The 17477-nt window shown below is 38.5% G+C and overlaps 1 protein-coding gene across 1 annotated transcript in view; it reads left to right on the top strand.

The window, feature by feature from the left end:
• The window catches only part of UNC5C (unc-5 netrin receptor C), a 334341-nt gene that overhangs the window by 303891 nt on the left and 12973 nt on the right, over positions 1 to 17477 (top strand). Inside the window, exons 12-15 of the mRNA XM_081960098.1 lie at positions 3620 to 3788; positions 8088 to 8321; positions 15540 to 15689; positions 17050 to 17214. Of these exons, the coding sequence (XP_081816224.1) occupies positions 3620 to 3788; positions 8088 to 8321; positions 15540 to 15689; positions 17050 to 17214 (718 nt within the window). The remainder of the gene's footprint in view (positions 1 to 3619; positions 3789 to 8087; positions 8322 to 15539; positions 15690 to 17049; positions 17215 to 17477) is intronic.

Here is a 17477-nt window from a genome sequence, read left to right as displayed (position 1 = left end):
TCCTCCTCCTCCTCCTTCTTCTTCTCTCTCTCTCTCTCTCTCAGATACACACACACACACACCTGGACTACAGTGTCACTCGGACAGATTTCAGTCAGTTTCATGAGCCCCATTCAGTATTTGGGATATTTACCATAGGAAATTTGCAAGAATCCCCAGGCAACCTTGTTCAAAAGATACATACTTTAATAGAGCAGAACTGTCTGCAAGAATAAAACTGTTGAGGGTACCTCAGTACATGCATTGGTTACCACATCAACCAGAACACCGCATTGTCAGGGTTTTTCCTAATGAAGAAGTCTACATATTTGTATCGAACACACAAGCCTTTTCTGCACTTAACATCTTTTGAGTAGTGTTGGCAGGGGAAAAGAAGGGAAGAGTTATAAATATATCTGAATAAGACTATAAAATATACCTGAGAGGCACTGTAGTTCCAGTTGTCATTCATATGCCACAGTGACTCTTTATGGGTTCGGCAGCATACAGATCAATCAGTCAGTCAGTCAATCAAAATATTCTCCTGTAGAGTGCAATACAGAACATTGACACAAAAATCTGTATTAGTAGAAGTCTCCCAACTCAGATCTTCTACTTGACTCTTCTTGTTAGTGCTCCAACCAAGGCCTACATTCAAATTAGTGATTTTGGATTATTCTTTAAGAAACCGAATCCTGAATTCTAGTTTGATCACCTCCGGTTTCTTATTTCTGGCTTGCGTAGAGGGACAAACAAGGCATCACACAGGTTACATATAATGCTAAACAAACTGCAGACAGATTTCCTGTCTTGGTTAGCTACTCCTACTGACAGCATGAGCGATCAGCTGAGTAATCAAGCAGTATGCCTCTGCATAATTTTAGCATGAGGATGAGCAGTAGATTGGATTTTATGATTAGTGGTAGCCTCGTATTACTGTTTCTGGCTCAAACAGAGGGTTTCTATTAGAAAAATATTTGCATTATTGCTAGGGTGAATTTTTTGCATGAAGAATTTGTAGGCATCCGTATAATGTTTTGCTTTTTTTCGGGAAGCAAAAGTATAAATCCTGTATTATAAAGCAGATTAATCTTGAAGAATGAATGGAAAGTTGACAAAAGAAGATATTGTATGTATGATAAAATGATTAGGCCCAGAGCATGGAATGCTTTGTGTGAATATGAGTTTTAAATCTTGGCTGCTAATGTGATAAGAGTGATTTAAAGGCAAAGCTTAGCTGAGAATGAAAATGCTTAAGAAATGGTTTAGCACAAAGAAAGAGTAAGACAAGGATTTGTCATGTCTCCTTGCTTTATGATGTATTTTTGTCAACGTATAAGCAATTGTTCTTAGAGATGTGTTGACTGCAGATATAGATGTACATGTACTTTTCCATGTAGCATTTGCTATTTTGTGGACTGACAATCTGAATGATTTGCAATGAATAATGAATCAACTAGAATCAAGTGATTTTATAATTACGTCTGTGTGTGTGCATTATAGAAATGGGAGAAATTAGAGAAAGGGACGGTTATGATCAGTGACGTGCGGTGAGGTTTATGACAGGTGAGGCACTGACACAGTGCTGGGTTTCAAATATTTTTAGACTTGTGGACTTCAACTCCCAGAATTCCACAGCCAGGCATGCTCAGTTCCAATTTAAAGCGACAGCATTTGTTTTTCTCCTTTGCTCCTTCTTTCTTTTTCTTTTTCTTCTCCTTCCCCTCCTTCCTCCCTCTCCCTTCCTCCCCCTCTCTCAAACACACACACACACACACACACACACACACACACAAGTTGGATTGGACTATCTCTCCTACCCCTTCCCTCTCTCACTCACTCTCAAACAAACCCCCACACACACAAAAGTTGGATTGGATATCTTTTCCAGTGGGTTGAAAGCAGCTCCTCTGCCATCCCCCCCCCCCCATTCCCCTGCTGCCTTTCCCAAACACCTCCACCATTGTAAATGCAGCCTGCTGTCTGGGTGGGAAATGCCTGGAACACAATAAAGCCCACCCACCACCTCCTGCTGGCAGGCTGGGGTGAGAGGAGAGGCAGAGAAGCCGGAGGGGAGCCAAGCCGAGCCTTCCAAAAGAAAGAGGCTGGGGGGAAGTGTGTGTACTACAGCATGGCTCTTTGCCTGGCTTCCTGCCTCCTCCTGTGGTCTCCTCAGTGCTCGCTTGTGCTCTCCCTCCCCAAGTGTAGTTTGATTGCAGGTGGAGCCGCGTTGCCTTTTCAAACTTGTAATCAGTGAAGCTGGGCTAGATTTTTATATAGTTTTATCCAGCTGTGTGTGTGTGAGAGAGAAATGAATGGGGGCCTGGGGAGGAAGTCACTACACTTGGGGAGGGAGAGCACCAGTGAGGTTAAGCAGAGTCATCCACGGTGAGGCAGCAACTAGCTCAGCTTTTTCCTTTTACTTTTTTTTTCATGATGAGAGTGGTGAAGCTGTGCCTCACTTGCCTCACCTGACTGCACGTCACTGGTTATGATATACTTCCATAAAATGTTTGCGAAGTATGGGAAAATAAAAGAAAGCTTTCTAAAATGGACAAATACTGTAAGAAAGATAATAAGTAGTCTGTGGATCACTAATAATGATTGTATTCTAGTTTTAATATAGAGCTGGTTACCAGTAATAGTTTGAGCTGTTTGGCCATCTATAGAGACAAAGAGTAAGGGTCAAATTGCAAAACCAATATATAAGAAAGAATGAATATGTTGGAAGGAAGGGGGAAAAATATGATGACTTGATGAGTTATAACATCGCTTCTTATTTTTATTTTCAATTTCAGCATAAACTGTAAAAATAAAAATTAGGACAAAGAACTTGTTGTGTTGTTCCTCAATTATTCTGCATTTAGTTTCCATCGGTTGTCCTGAATCCAATATTTTCAAAGAGAAAAACATTTTCCTTTCAGCTCACACTATATGTTCCTATATTATCCTCAAGGAACAAGATGTTACACGAATATCTGTGTGGTGGAAGTAATGTCACTTGCAAGGATACATAAATAAAATACAGAGGAATTACTATTTAAAATCTACTATAGAATTTAAAAAGGGATGCGATGGCTCAGTGGCTAAGATGCTGAACTTGTTGATCACAAAGGTCAGCAGTTTGGCGGTTCGATTCCCTAGTGCCGCATAACGGAGCTCCCATTATTTGCCCCAGCTTCTGCCAAACTAGCAGTTTGAAAGCATATAAAAAAGCAAGTAGAAAAAATAGCATTCCGTGCGCCTATGGCGTTTAATCATGCCGGCCATATGACCACGGAGACGTCTTTGGACAGCGCTGGTTCTTCGGCTTTGAAACGGAGATGAGCACTGACCCCTAGAGTCAGGAATGACTAGCGCATATGTGCAAGGAGAACATTTACCTTTACTTATAGAATGTATAGCAACCTCCTCTTTAATTAATTTTTTACCAATATTTATCATAGATATTTTTCTGCTTTTCTTTCTTATTCTTTTGCAGTGATTTCAAGCACAAATAATTGTTAATACCTTATTGTTAAATAATGCCAAAAACTTCACTTTATCAATTCAGGGATAAAGAATAACAAGGTTTAAAATGAATCCGTTTCTATGATACCTGATGAATATATATTTTCTTCTTCTTTTATAATACATTCAGGCCACCAGTAGAAGATTGTCAGACCCTTTTGACCCCTGTAGTAAGCTGTGGGCCTCCAGGAGCATTACTAACTCGGCCTGTTATTCTAACAATGCACCACTGTGCAGTACCGAACACCGAAGACTGGAAAATTCAGCTGAAGAACCAAGCAGCCCAGGGACAATGGGAGGTGAGGTTCTTGCCCTTCATCTGCATGGTTCACATTGTCTGATCAAATATCCATTAAAATATATATTTCCCTGAAATGCGTGTATCGTTGCCATTTTTTAATCATCTCATTCACATTTCCCAACTGAGTGTTGGGACTGCAATGTCCATGGAGTGTTTCCAGTTGTAATACTTGTATCTTCGCAGGATATGATATTAAGGGAAGAGTTTTCATTCCGAAGAATAGTAGATAGTATTGTGTTATTCCTGATGCCCTGTTTCCGTGAAAATAAGAACCTCCCCAGATAATAAGCCCAAGCGGGCTTTTGAGTGCATGCGCTAAAAATAAGCCCTCCCCTGAAAATAAGCCCTCCCTGAAAGCAGCCATGTGGTGACCATGCTCGGCACCTCCTGCACCTCAAAAATAATAAGATCTCCCCAAATATAAGGCCAGGTGCTTATTTGGGGGGTTAAAAGAAAATAAGACCCTGTCTTATTTTCAGGGAAACACGGTATTAAAATTGTTTGGTATGTTAGGGGGAAAAGTCTGATTTGTGCCAAGAATATCAAATAAGAATTAACGCCATCAGTATTAAGCAGATTTCAGATAGATAAGTGGGTTTTTAAAAAATTCTAAATGTTTATCAGAAGTTGGTAGAGCTTGGAGCATTTCTTTATTTTATTTTTTCTTTTCTTCTCTTCTCTTTTCTTTTTCTGGAACACCTTTGGTCATTTTAAGCCCTTAATTCATAAACTCTTAAAAGCATGAAGGAGAAATGGGAGGTATCTAGTTATATTCCATATACATTTGATTCTCCCATCTTGATGTGGAAAGATTGAAGAGGAATATAATGATATTCATATGAATACTGCAACCTTTTATGAACTTGAAAATGTTGTATAGTCCCAGAGATAAAAGCTGATCAAACAAAATACAGTAATCACATTCAATCAAGTATTAAAACAGTTCTTCTTTAGACTTTCCCTATCAATAACACAGATGTAAAAGAGGCACGTGTAGTTCAGACGTTTCCCTCTTAACCTAAGTGCTATAATTTATGATTACTTGAAATGTTTTTATCTGGTTTTTTTTAATCTAACGTTAATGTTATACTTGAAAGTCACTGGGGGAAAAAAGATAAGGTATGATGGACTTTCTTTTTTTAAAAAAATATATCTTCAAACCAGTTTGATGGTATTAATAACTCTTCTATCTACTCAGTGGTTCTAAAGTGGTTGGAAATATGTCCAAAGAGGTTTTGTATATAAGCAAAATATAAGTAGTCTTTGACTTATGGCCACAATTGAGCCAATATTTCTGTTGCTAAGCAAGACAGTTATTTAGTGAATTTTGCCCCATTTTATGACCTTTCTTGCCACAGTCGTTAAGTGAATCACTGGAATTGTTAAATTAGTAACATAGTTGTTCAGTGAATCTGGCTTCCCCGTTGATGTTGCTTCTCAGAAGGTCACAAAAGGTGATCACATCACCCTAAAACACTGCAACTCTCATAAATATGAGCTATCTGTGATGCATCTGAATTTTGATCATGTGACCATGGGGATGTTGCAATGGCCGTAAGTGTGAAAAGTGGTCATAAGTCTTTTTTCAGTGCTGTTGTAACTTCAAACAGTCACTAAATGAACTGTTATTAATGGAGTACTGCAACCTGTACGTTGCTTTGCAGTAGGCACCTGCTTAGAATAAATCTCTGCCTTCACTAAAGTAGCCAGCATTGTTTCGCTGTTAGTTTGGGGACATGCTTGATTAATATTGTACTTATTTCTAAAGAAACACACACTGTTTCCTTTTAGATTTACTCCTGGTAGCATAGTGGTATGAAAGAAGAAAAACATCGATGTTGCAATTTTGTTGAAAATCTGACTTTTTGTGTAATTGCTTTTTGTAAAATGCACTTGACATAAAATGCATTTGAATTGTTTGCTACTTGTATAGCAATAGCAATTGAATAAAATACCAGATAATTCAGTTCTAAAATCATATCTGGGCTTTAATATGCTGATATTATATTGAAATATATTCTTTGTGGAATTTTCCATTAACGTTCAGAATATAAAGCAGTGGACTTGTAAAATAAACAGCTTTTCAACTGTCAAGAAACTAAACTTAGAAAATTGAGAACCTAATTTGTCACTGGAATAGCCATTCTTTGCTTAACTTCACGTAAGATCTTTTTAGAGACCCCTTTGAATATGAAGGATGTTATATAACTCCATGGTATATGTGGAGTTGTTTTATCTTGTATTTCCATGTTATTTTTAATGTTGTTAGCTACCTTGAGTACTGCACATACAGAAAAATAGGAGATAAAGCAAAGAATGCAGGTACGCGCATGCACACTCAACATAGATAAACTGAACACTTGTTGACTGAGGGTATCTTGACAAGAAATCAAATCTTGTCAGGTCAATTTTTACGATAGGTTCTTTATTTCTTGCTTCTTGCACATACTGCAAGGGATTTGACAGTAGGGAATGTCCTAAAAGCTCTTTCAAACACCATAGTTCTGTGATAAGATATGTATTATACTTACCTTGGAAGAATTTGTATTTTGAAATATCTAATGCTTCCTGTTTGCGTTGATTATCAGTTTCTAGGCCCAGTTAAGGAGTCGTGGTCATTTTCTCCATTTGTACCGAGCAGTTTTTGTGAAACACTTTTACTATCTATAGAAAGATATATGGAAATTACATTTAGAGACTTCATAGTACTGTCATCCTGCCCAGAGAGCTCTCTTTGGTAGACTCTTTTCTGTTTATTTTTTTTTCTTGCTTTTGATCAAATTAAGATTCATGTCATGTTTTCCCTTTGATGTTTTCCCATGCTATTAACTTTTATCCTGTACACGAAGTTCTGTTATTTTCTACCCCTTTGATTTCATTATTGAATATTCTTGTAAACCATTTGCTATGAAAGAATATCAAAAATATTAAATATATAAAAATAAGGATCCACGTTTTATTTCCAGGTTATACAACCAACTCTTGCTGTTGTAGTCAGGGTTATATGTACTCATTATTTTGGTTCAATCGATTGTTGTACATGAGAGCATGCAATCTTGAACAAGCTTCTGACACCATGTATTATTCCTCTTTCTGGCCTGTATGCAACACCCACTTGGGTGTTATATCTGCGTTGAGTATCAGACAAGTACTCTTCAAACTAAGAGAGGGGTTTTTTTTTTACATGATGCCTGGTCCCTATGTATACGTTTAAGAGATGTTCCTACTTCTTCCTCTGTTCCTTTTCAAGTCCTACACAAGCAACAAGATAGGAAAGTTTCTTTTCTATATTCCCCTTCTGATAGGGATGTGGTGGCTCAGTGGCTAGAACGTTAAGCTTGTTGATCAGAAAGTTTGGCAGTTCAATGGTTCGAATCCCTAGCGCCATGTAACCGAATGAGCTCCCATTACTTGTCCCAGCTTCTGCCAACCTAGCAGTTCGAAAGCATGTAAAAATGTAAGTAGAAAAATAGGAACCACCTTTGGTGGGAAGGTAAAAGCGTTCTGTGCACCTTCAGCGTTTAGTCATGCCGGCCACATGACCACGGAGACGTCTTCGGCTTTGAAACTGAGATGAGTACCACCCCCTCTGTGCGAGGGGAACCTTTACTTTTTCCTGACTAATAGAAATTACTTTTTATCGGTGGTTTATGAGCACATTATTTTTTAAAAACAGAATATATTTAAAGTTGCCCCTTCGCTAAACCGGACACGTGACACATCCAGTCCCTGGTCCGAAAGTTTGACAACCCTGATGTATATGGTTCTGCCTACACCATCCTTGGCAAATGTCAATTTCCATCTTAAAATTATTCTATATTTGTAATGTATATGTCATGATACATTTGTAACTTATTGAGTGAATATTTCCCTTTAATGAAACATGCATGAATGCTTTTATTAAAACTTTGGATTTGAATCCTTGCATGGAGAAGGGTTAACTGCTTCAAACATACAGTAATTTAATATGCTTCTGAAAATAAAAATAAGTTGGGGCCACCCTTACTTGAAATATTAGTAAAACATATTATATAAATAATAGTCAAATATAGAGTAAATAAGTGAGCAAGTATTTTGAAAGCTAGTATATGTCCCTGATTTATTTGAATTCTATTTCCTGAAACACACTTTGCTTGATATCAATTACTCTCAAATTTCTCCAAATATTGTACATGTCTCCATGGTATTGTAACTGGAAAAGCAATATGATTGCCTAAATAGTAGGCACTGATGTACTGATGTCAACATTGTCCAAGTCTTTCAATTGTTCTTATTCAATTGTCTTTGATCTTTTCAGGATGTAGTAGCGGTTGGAGAAGAAAACTTCACTACTCCATGTTATATCCAGTTGGATCCAGAGGCATGCCATATACTCACAGAAACTCTTAGCACCTATGCCTTAGTAGGGCAGTCAGTAACCAAAGCAGCCACAAAACGTCTGAAGTTGGCCATATTTGGGCCACTGATCTGCTCCTCCTTGGAATACAACATCCGTGTCTACTGTCTGGATGACACCCAAGATGCCCTCAAAGTAATTTTCATTTTTTATATCATCATGGTCTCTTTTTCCTCCTCCATTTCTTGTCATTGCTATTACTCTTATTATCATTATTATTATATTTTGCCACCAAGAGCCGTGGTTGTGCAATGGTTAGAATGAAGTATTGCAAGCTACTTCTGCTCACTGCCAGCTGCCTGCAATTTGGCGGTTTGAATCTCACCAGGCTTAAGGTTGACTCAGCCTTCCATCCTTCCGAGGTTGAGAATAGAATAGAATAGAATAGAATAGAATAGAATTTGTCTTTGGTGCATATGCTTTCATATGTGTACATAAACAGACAAGATACATTCGTCTAAAATCATAAGGTACAACACTTAATGATAGTCATAGTTACAAATAAGCAATCAGGAAACAATATCAATATAAATCATAAGGATACAAGCAACAAAGTTACAGTCCTGTAGTAATAAGTGTGAGAAGATGGGTGATAGGAGCGATGAGAAGACTAAGAGTAATAGTAATGCAGCCTTGGTGAATGGTTTGGCAGTGGTGAGGGAATTATTTGTTTAGCAGAGTGATGGCATTTGGGGAAAAACTGTTCTTGTGTCTAGTTGTCTTGGTGTGTGCAGTGCTCTATAGCATCGTCTTGAGGGTAGGAGTTGAAACAATTTATGTCCAGGATGTGAAGGGTAAAATGTAGACCAGATTGTTGAAGGTAATATGCTGACAATGTAAACAGATTAGAGAGAACTGTGAAGCAGTATATAAGTCTAAGTGCTATTGTTGTTGTTATTACTATTACAAGTCCCTTCGGGGAGAGGGGGCGGTCTAGAAGTCTAATAAACTAAACTAACTAAATAACTAACTACTATTACTACTACTACAGCATTGCTTTAATATTTACTGAGTGGTGTGGTGGCCTAGAGGTAGAGCTCTCGCCTCACAATCAGGAGGCTGTGGGATTGATCTTAGGTAGAGACAAATATCTCTCTTTGGGCACAATGAGAATATATCTGCTGAATAAAATTCCACATGGGTGATAGGAAGGGCATAAAGCCAGTAAACACTTCTCTCCATTCTGTTGCCCAGATTCCACTCCACAAGGGATTATAGAGTTATGGTGTCTTTATTAAAAAGAGGCCATGATTGTTTTAATATTTACTTCTGGACTTTACCGTTGTTTTCTTGCAAATACCCACCAATCTGTTTTATAACAAAAGATGGACATGAGTAAGAAAAAAAATGCAGATTAAAATGTAACAATGATCTTTTCATCATCGTTTCCCCCTCACATTTATAAGCTAATTCTTTTCCCAGAATGCCTTATTCTTCTGTTTACTTGCAATGTAATCTGGATTCCATATTTGCATTATTAAAAGGCCATAAGGTGCTCAAAAATTTAATTGCTGGTTCATGTATTTTTGATGCAAAGTGCCAGCTCCCCAGAGGAACAAAACATATAAATGCCTCTTTGTAAATACTTTATAATGATAAAAAAACCTCCAGGGTTGTTAATGCAATGCCTGCTGTTGTATTGCTTAGTTAGATAACTTTGTCTGCAATGTTTCCACTGAGAATTTGCAACATAAGTGATCCAACATTGGTGCTTTCTGTATTCCTACCCACAATCTTATCCATTCATGTGAATTCAACTAATGCACAGCAGGGTTTCCACACCCAGAGATAGCAATAGTACTTAGACTTACTGTATATACTGCTTTACAGTGCTTTACAATCAGTAGTGGGTTTCAAAATATTTTAGAACCTCTTCTGTAGTTGTGGCCTGCTTTGTGGGAGTGGCTTGCCGGCCATGTGACTGGGTGGGCGTGGACAACTTGTAAAATGTGGTGAAACTCACTTAACAACGCTCTTGATTAGCAACCAAAATGTTGGCACAGAAACTCTGGCATTTGAAGCACGCAAGTCTTAAAGCTGTTAAGTTACAAGACCCTTGCACCCCTAATCCTTTAGAAAAAAAACCCAAGGGTGTTCAAACTTGACAGCTTTAAGACTTGTGGAATCTCAACTCCCAGAATTCCTCCTCTCACACTTCATCTTGATGATGTGCGGACGGGCGGGGGGAGGGAGCTGGAACCGGTTCTAAACGGCACTGTAGATTTGTGGAACCTCTTCTATAGAAGAGGTTAGAACTGGCAGGAACCTACCCCTGTTTACAGTCCTTTCTAAGCGGTTTACAGAGTCAGCATATTGGCCCCTAACAATCTGGATCCTCATTTTACTCACTTCGGAAGGATGGAAGGCTGAGTCAACCTTGAGCCTGGTGAGATTCAATCTGCCAAATTGCAGGCAGCTGGCAGTCAACAGAAGTAGCCTGCAGTACTGCACTCTAACCACTGTGCCATCGCGGCCCATCAAATGCAGCTTGTCACATCTTTTGCAGTTGGAATCCATGGGTGCAGCTATCCATCATTAAGAACAGAGTCTTTATTTGTAGGTTGTCTATTGAGTGGATTTTTCTCAACAGGTTTACATAAGTAAATATATCCATAAAGTCTTCCTGAAACTGAATTGTTGTACATTGCTTGCAAATCCATGTGACTCCAGCTGCCATTGGCAATGCCTTTTAGAATAGAACAGAACAGAACAGAATAGAATTCTTTATTGGCCAAATGTGATTGGACACACAAGGAATTTGTCTTTAGTGCATAAAGAATAAATTGAATAAACTATTACTGTTATTATTACTATTGCACCATTAGTAATAGTGGTAGTAGTACACTGATATAGTACGCCATTTACGTTGTGTCTCTCAGTTAACACAGTGGTCAGGGTGTGTTACTTAATGGACAAGGGTCTGACTTCTGCAACTTTTAAACACAATAAGGAAACATTTGATACAACCGTAAAGTAGAAGAGAATATCTGTAATTCAGTGTTAGATGCTTAATCCTTAGTGCTTTCATTATGATGTTATCTAGTGGGGTAATGAAATGTGTGCAAGCAAACAACCAGGCTCAGAGAGCAATGAAGACTCCACAGAACAATAAAAAGAAGTCATATGCATGTTTAAAGGCAAAAAGAAATAGCTTTTCAAAAATCCTCTTTAGTCTGGCACCTTACAAGACCAATTTTAGGGCTTTATGGGTGTTTCATAAACATACAGCCCCTGTTTAAATAGAAACAATAGACCAAACCTGATAGTACCATACGATCTTAAACTTTTGCAAACAATTATTTGCCTGTAGCAATGGAATACAAGCTGGCAACACTTTTCTGAACCCACGTGTGGTTTCTTTGGGCAATATCGGATGGTTAGAAAATGACTGCATTTTATTCATTAGAATATTATTGCTTGCATCTCAAACTCATTAAAAGGGGATTAAGTTCTAAGCAGTGTCAAGGTTTTAGTCTCCCAGAGATAAATTGTTTTTTTCTTATCTGCCCATTTTGGCCCACAGAATCGGTAGGCGTTTTTCTCGTACTCTCTAGACTTCTTATATGCAAACAAATGTCTTCTGGGAATTAGTAATAGAGGCAGCTGAGCTGCTGGCTTATGCAAGGAAGTCTGTGAAGCGGTTCCAAAGTTTAAGGGTTTTCCATGGAGCCAAATGGTTTTTTTAGGAATTCAGGTACTTAACATAGATATACATCCTACTTTTTAAATGTTGTATTCATTAATATACAAAAGGGTATAATGTATAATAATATACAAGTTAATGTACTCCAGTCTGATTAAATAAATCCAAAGTTTACTTATATATAGCCTTATCCTGGGACTGAGCAGCATAAAAGCCCCCTGTCATACTTGACCATACATTTGACCAGGACAGGACAACAGAAGCATTATGAAACATTTGGCAAGTCATAATACATTCCAGGAGTGTTGTGCAGAGCACCAAGGAGACCTTCAAGCAAACTTCCATAAACGTGTATCCAAACAGCAGGTCCATTTAGAGCTGTTTTTAGTACTGTAACACTAGATGAAAGTAAGGATAGGTGCCTCAAAAGAAGTTAGCTGTACAATTGCCTACTTATTCTAGTTTTATGTCAAACATGCGTCCTGACAAAAAATAGCAAGGCAGCGTACAAACACTGTAAGGCATTCAGATTAAATCAGCCCTCTGAATCTTATAACACTGCATGCTTCTTTTGAGTAAGTTGAAACATGCTGAAATTGTTTTGAACTTTAGAAGGAAGGAAGGAAGGAAGGAAGGAAGGAAGGAAGGAAGGAAGGAAGGAAGGAAGGAAGGAAGGAAGGAAGGAAGGAATAAAGTAAAGTAAAATAAAATAAAAAGTACTATTATTGTTGCTATGTTGGTCTCATGGTCAGCCAGATGTTCAGAGTGGATTTGGCATTTTAATCGAGCCTGACACTACTAAGTCATTCCCAAGGACCTGGGATAGGCATATAGGCAGTGATGTAAAGGTATTGTCTCAGAATGCAAGCTATTCCAAGTAAAATTACTTATTATTACATAACTAGTGTTGATAACCTGCGTTGCCCAGGTATTTATTTATAGAGGAAAAATGTCTGGACTAAACCTAATTTCTAATGTTAGATTTTCCCCCTTACCAGAAGGAGCCCCCTTGTGGGGTACTGTGAAGCCGTTACCATGACAACTCCACTGCACTCTACAGTAGAAGCCATTTTATGGCAGTAAGTAGAAGCCATTTTAAGGCACAACAGGCCGTATTATAACAGAACACACATCCCGAGGGGTGTTAAGAGTATCTTACCCCCACAGTATTGTTTCCAGACAGTAAGTCTGTACCAAGTTTGGTTGAAATTGCTCTAGGTGTTCCAGAATTATGCTGAAACACACAGACCCACACACATACACACACACACACACACACAGAGGGAGGGAGGGAGAGAGACAGCCATTTTTTAATATATAGATTATTAATAGTGTTACCTGGTGATGGTTCAAACAGCACTTGAAACTAATTCTTCCTACATGTAATCCAATTCATGAACCAAGAAAAAGCTTTATTCTTTCTGTGATCTATCCACTCAGAAAAAATCCCTAATGTCAAATTTTCCAAGTTTAGGGAAACCAAAAGCAAGGAAAGCCTTAAAATGTTCATTTCATTGCTTGTAACATGAAACTAGAAATACTGTCTATCCATATCCATCTTCCTTTCAAGCTTCTATTGAATTGCTTTGAAACATTGAGTAGGATTACTAGATAAGAATGATCTCAGTGTTATTAAATTTTCCTGTTTAAGTGAATCTTAATTATGCTCAACAGTATATAGTCTGTATGAGGAATATATCACTGAACTACCATACGGAGATACAGCGAATTTTCCTTCTGACAACTCAGGAATATAATTTGGGTGTAATTAACATTGATAGCAATCAAATTATTATTGTTGCTTTGGTTTTTAGGCATCTTCACAAGATAATTAAGATGTTCTTGGAATAAACTAAAACTGACTGGCAGAGTGTAATTCTAAAAGCTTTCTAATTAGCCACCCCACCCCCCATTTAAATGCAAATACCATTTTGATTTTAAGAATTGTCAGGTTAGTTGGGGACAACAGCCTTCTCAGCTATGCTAAATAGTTTGTGAGCAGGATCATCATCATGATCTTGTATGTTGAAAAAAAGACATACTTTCCTTTCTTTTATGTGTGGAGTGTGCGTGCATACATTTGGGGGGGGGGCACTGTGGATGTGATTTGTAAAATCCAATTAATGAACTAACGGGACTGCATGTGGAGATACTCATATAGCTAAGTAAAGTCTGAAAGTCCTTGAAATGGTTATCTTTTCTAGGACCAAAGATGAGTTTTGTTCCAGGAGTTGTGACAGGGCATGTATGCCCTAAAGTCCCTTTTTACCTTCATTCATTTATGAACTACAGAATTGCTCCTCTAATTATGATTTTAGTAGGAAGTTTTCCTCTGCTTTGGATTATTACTGGCGATGTAAGAAATTCAGGCTTGTACAGAAAAAAAAATATATTATCTGTTAATGAATATTCAAATAGAAATTACATTAATTTTGATTTGTGGGATCAATTTGCAAAATCATTGTAAATATACAGGACAAGTCATCCTATCAAGTGTTTCTTGTTTGAATCAGAATAGGACAGTATATAGTCCTTATCTTGTTGACCAGATTCTGGCTGTGTCCTGCAACCGGTTTGTATAAGAGATATCTTCCTTGCAATCATCAAGGAAGTTTTTCTTGGTGAAAAATGTTTTCCCTGTGCTCAGGGGTCAGCAACCTACAGCTCTGGAGACGCATGTGGCTATTTTATCCCTCTGCTGCAGTTCTCTATCACCAGTTGGTGCCACAATTTGGAGAGCAGCTTCTGGGGGTGGGGAGCACGGCACGCCAGGAGGAGACTCTATTGGGAGGAGTGGATTTTCTGGTCGGCTTCACAACTGATGTGACTTTCGGTTAGGACAGGTAAAGGAAAAGGAATGCTGCACTAGGTGAAGACTCTATGGTAGGGAAACCAGACTTCCGGTTGGCTCCAGAATTGAACGGGAGGGGGCTTCTGGTTAGGACCTTTGTGGCACTTTGAATGTTTAAGTTTACCGACCCCTGCCTGTGCTGATCCATCCATAACCTACTTAGGAGTCATTATGAGGACATAATGATTCAGTGTACAGAACAGAAAACTAAATTTAGAGCAATGAGACCTGGGTTCAAATCTGCTTTCATCTATAAAACATAGTACCATAACTAATAACATTGTTTCAGAGATACAATTGTGAGCATTTCTGGTGGATATTTCAGCGATACAGCTGATGTTCTTTTTCTGCTGTAGCCCTTAAAGCAGGGGTGTCCAAACTTGGGAACTTTAAGACTTGTGGACTTCAACTCCTAGAATTCCCCAGCCAGCATGGCTGGCTGGGGAATTCTGGGAGTTGAAGTCCACAAGTCTTAAAGTTCCCAAGTTTGGACACCCCTGCCTTAGAGAATCTCCCCTCAGAGATTAGAAGGGCTCCTACCCTGTTGACCAAAGCTTTAAAAAGTCATCTACGTAGCTGGGCTTGGAGCTCCAAAGGTATTTAGGGTCCCCCTTCCTTGGTTTTGCTATCCATTGATTTATCATCACGGCTGTTGTTTGTGCAAATTTATTTTGTAAGGCATCCAAAGTTATTTGGCTATAATTGGGGTGCTATAAGAATGAATGAATGAATGACCAATTTATGTGATCTTGAGCTTCACAAAATGGAGCGGGGTGCACAACTTTGTTTTAATGTATATGTTATCAATGACTCTTGTAATAGCATGCTAAATGTACTTTGTCTTTCTTGCAATACTCAGGAAGTGCTGCAGTTGGAGAGGCAAATGGGTGGACAATTATTGGAGGATCCAAAGGCTTTACATTTCAAGGGTAGCACTCATAATCTTCGCTTATCTATTCACGATATTACTCATTCCCTATGGAAGAGTAAACTACTAGCAAAATACCAGGTAAGAATTGCCAAATTCTGTGAGAATTCATCAGCGCTCTTGCAATATTAAGCACCATCCAGTATTTCAAAGTCAAATGGGAATACAGGATTTCTGAAATTGCTGAATACTTGAGAAGGATAAAAGAATGTTTAACACCTGCTGCTGCATTGTTTGGTTAAATGATTCTATTTGCATTGCTGGTATGTGTATTGGGGTTTGTACTTTTTAATGCTCATAAAGGATATTGATAAGGAGTACACATTGAGCAGACCAAGTTCGCTGAAAACATCAATCAGATAGCAATGGGATCTCTTTAAACTGGATGAAGGGTCAACCTAAAACAGATCTGTTTCATTTAAGTAAGTGTAAACCGATGCATAATGAGGCAAAACTATCACTAACCTCACATGCACACTAAGGGGTTGTGAGCTGTACGTGAAAAAGAACTAGTGGGTTAATAGAATGTATGACTGAGCCATGTATAATTAACCTGCGGATGTCATTACCGCCAGACGTGATGATAGTCACTAACTTAGGTACTTTTAAAAAAAAAAAAGACAGATCTGCCAAGTACTATTAGTCTTAATGGCTCACTATTATCTGTTGTTGTTGTTTGAGAGTACTTCAGACACAGATTCCTACTTGGTTTCCCCGAAAATAGGACAGGGTCTTATATTCTTTTGACCCCTGAAATAAGCACTTACCTTATTTTCATGGAGGTCTTATTATTATGCGGTGCAGGAGGCGGCGAGCGTGGTCACCTCATGGCTGCTCCTGTGTTGCAATATTTTCAGGGGTGGGCTTATATTAGCGCATGCGCTCAAAATCCCAATTGGGCTTATTATCCGGGGAGGTCTTGTTTTCAAAGAAATAGAGTATATGCAAGTATCCCAAAGTATAGTCCTCCAATAAGAAGCAAAATGTCTCTTGGCCTAGTTCAACAGAACTATTCTTATGTGTTGTCCTCATAATAATTATTGAAAGGTGTACCATCAGCTTTTCACAGATCTTGAGCATTACCTTTAGGTGAGAGAGCCAGTCAGGCTATTGGGAGACTTTAATCTAAGTTAGAAACTTTTTTATTGATTTAGATTCTCAGATACATTTGAAATAATTGGGGTTTCTGTTCCCAGAATTCCTAGGCTACGGTTAAAATTCTGGAACACATTTGTCTGGAGAACAAACATGTTAAATGTATACCTACCTTAATTATGCATTTTGTTATGGAACTATTACTCTTTTATTTCTTTCCATTCTACTCTTAACTATATTTCATCAATTATTACATTAACCTGGATGAGATTTGTATCCAACATAGATTTTGACTAAGTGAAAAATAAGAAATTCATTTTTATTATCAGTGTTATTTCTTCTTCAGGAAATTCCCTTTTACCATATCTGGAGTGGATGTCAAAGAAATTTGCATTGTACCTTCACCTTGGAAAGGTTCAGCCTGAACACACTGGAGTTGGTATGCAAACTCTGCATACGGCAGGTGGAAGGAGAGGGACAGATATTCCAACTCAACTGTGTGGTGTCTGAGGTGAGGCATCTCTCCACTCTCATTTTTCTCACAACTGAGTGAATCCAGGGGTGGAATGAAAAATGTTAGCAACCGGTTCTCCGCCCAGTTGCTGGGTAGGCATGGTCATGGTGGGTGTGCCCTATTCGGCCTCTTGCACCATTGCAGGGGGTGGTGTTTTCACCCTCCCCAGGCTCCAGAGGATTTTCTCAAGCCTCCAGGAGGGCGAAAACAGCCACTCCCGGGCTCCGGAGGCTCTCCAGAGGACAAAACAGGCCCGTTTT

The sequence above is a fragment of the Natrix helvetica genome (genome assembly GCF_964273705.1).
Source record: "Natrix helvetica genome assembly, chromosome: 7".
Taxonomy (NCBI): domain Eukaryota; kingdom Metazoa; phylum Chordata; class Lepidosauria; order Squamata; family Natricidae; genus Natrix; species Natrix helvetica.
This window is presented reverse-complemented; position numbering and strand designations above follow the sequence as displayed.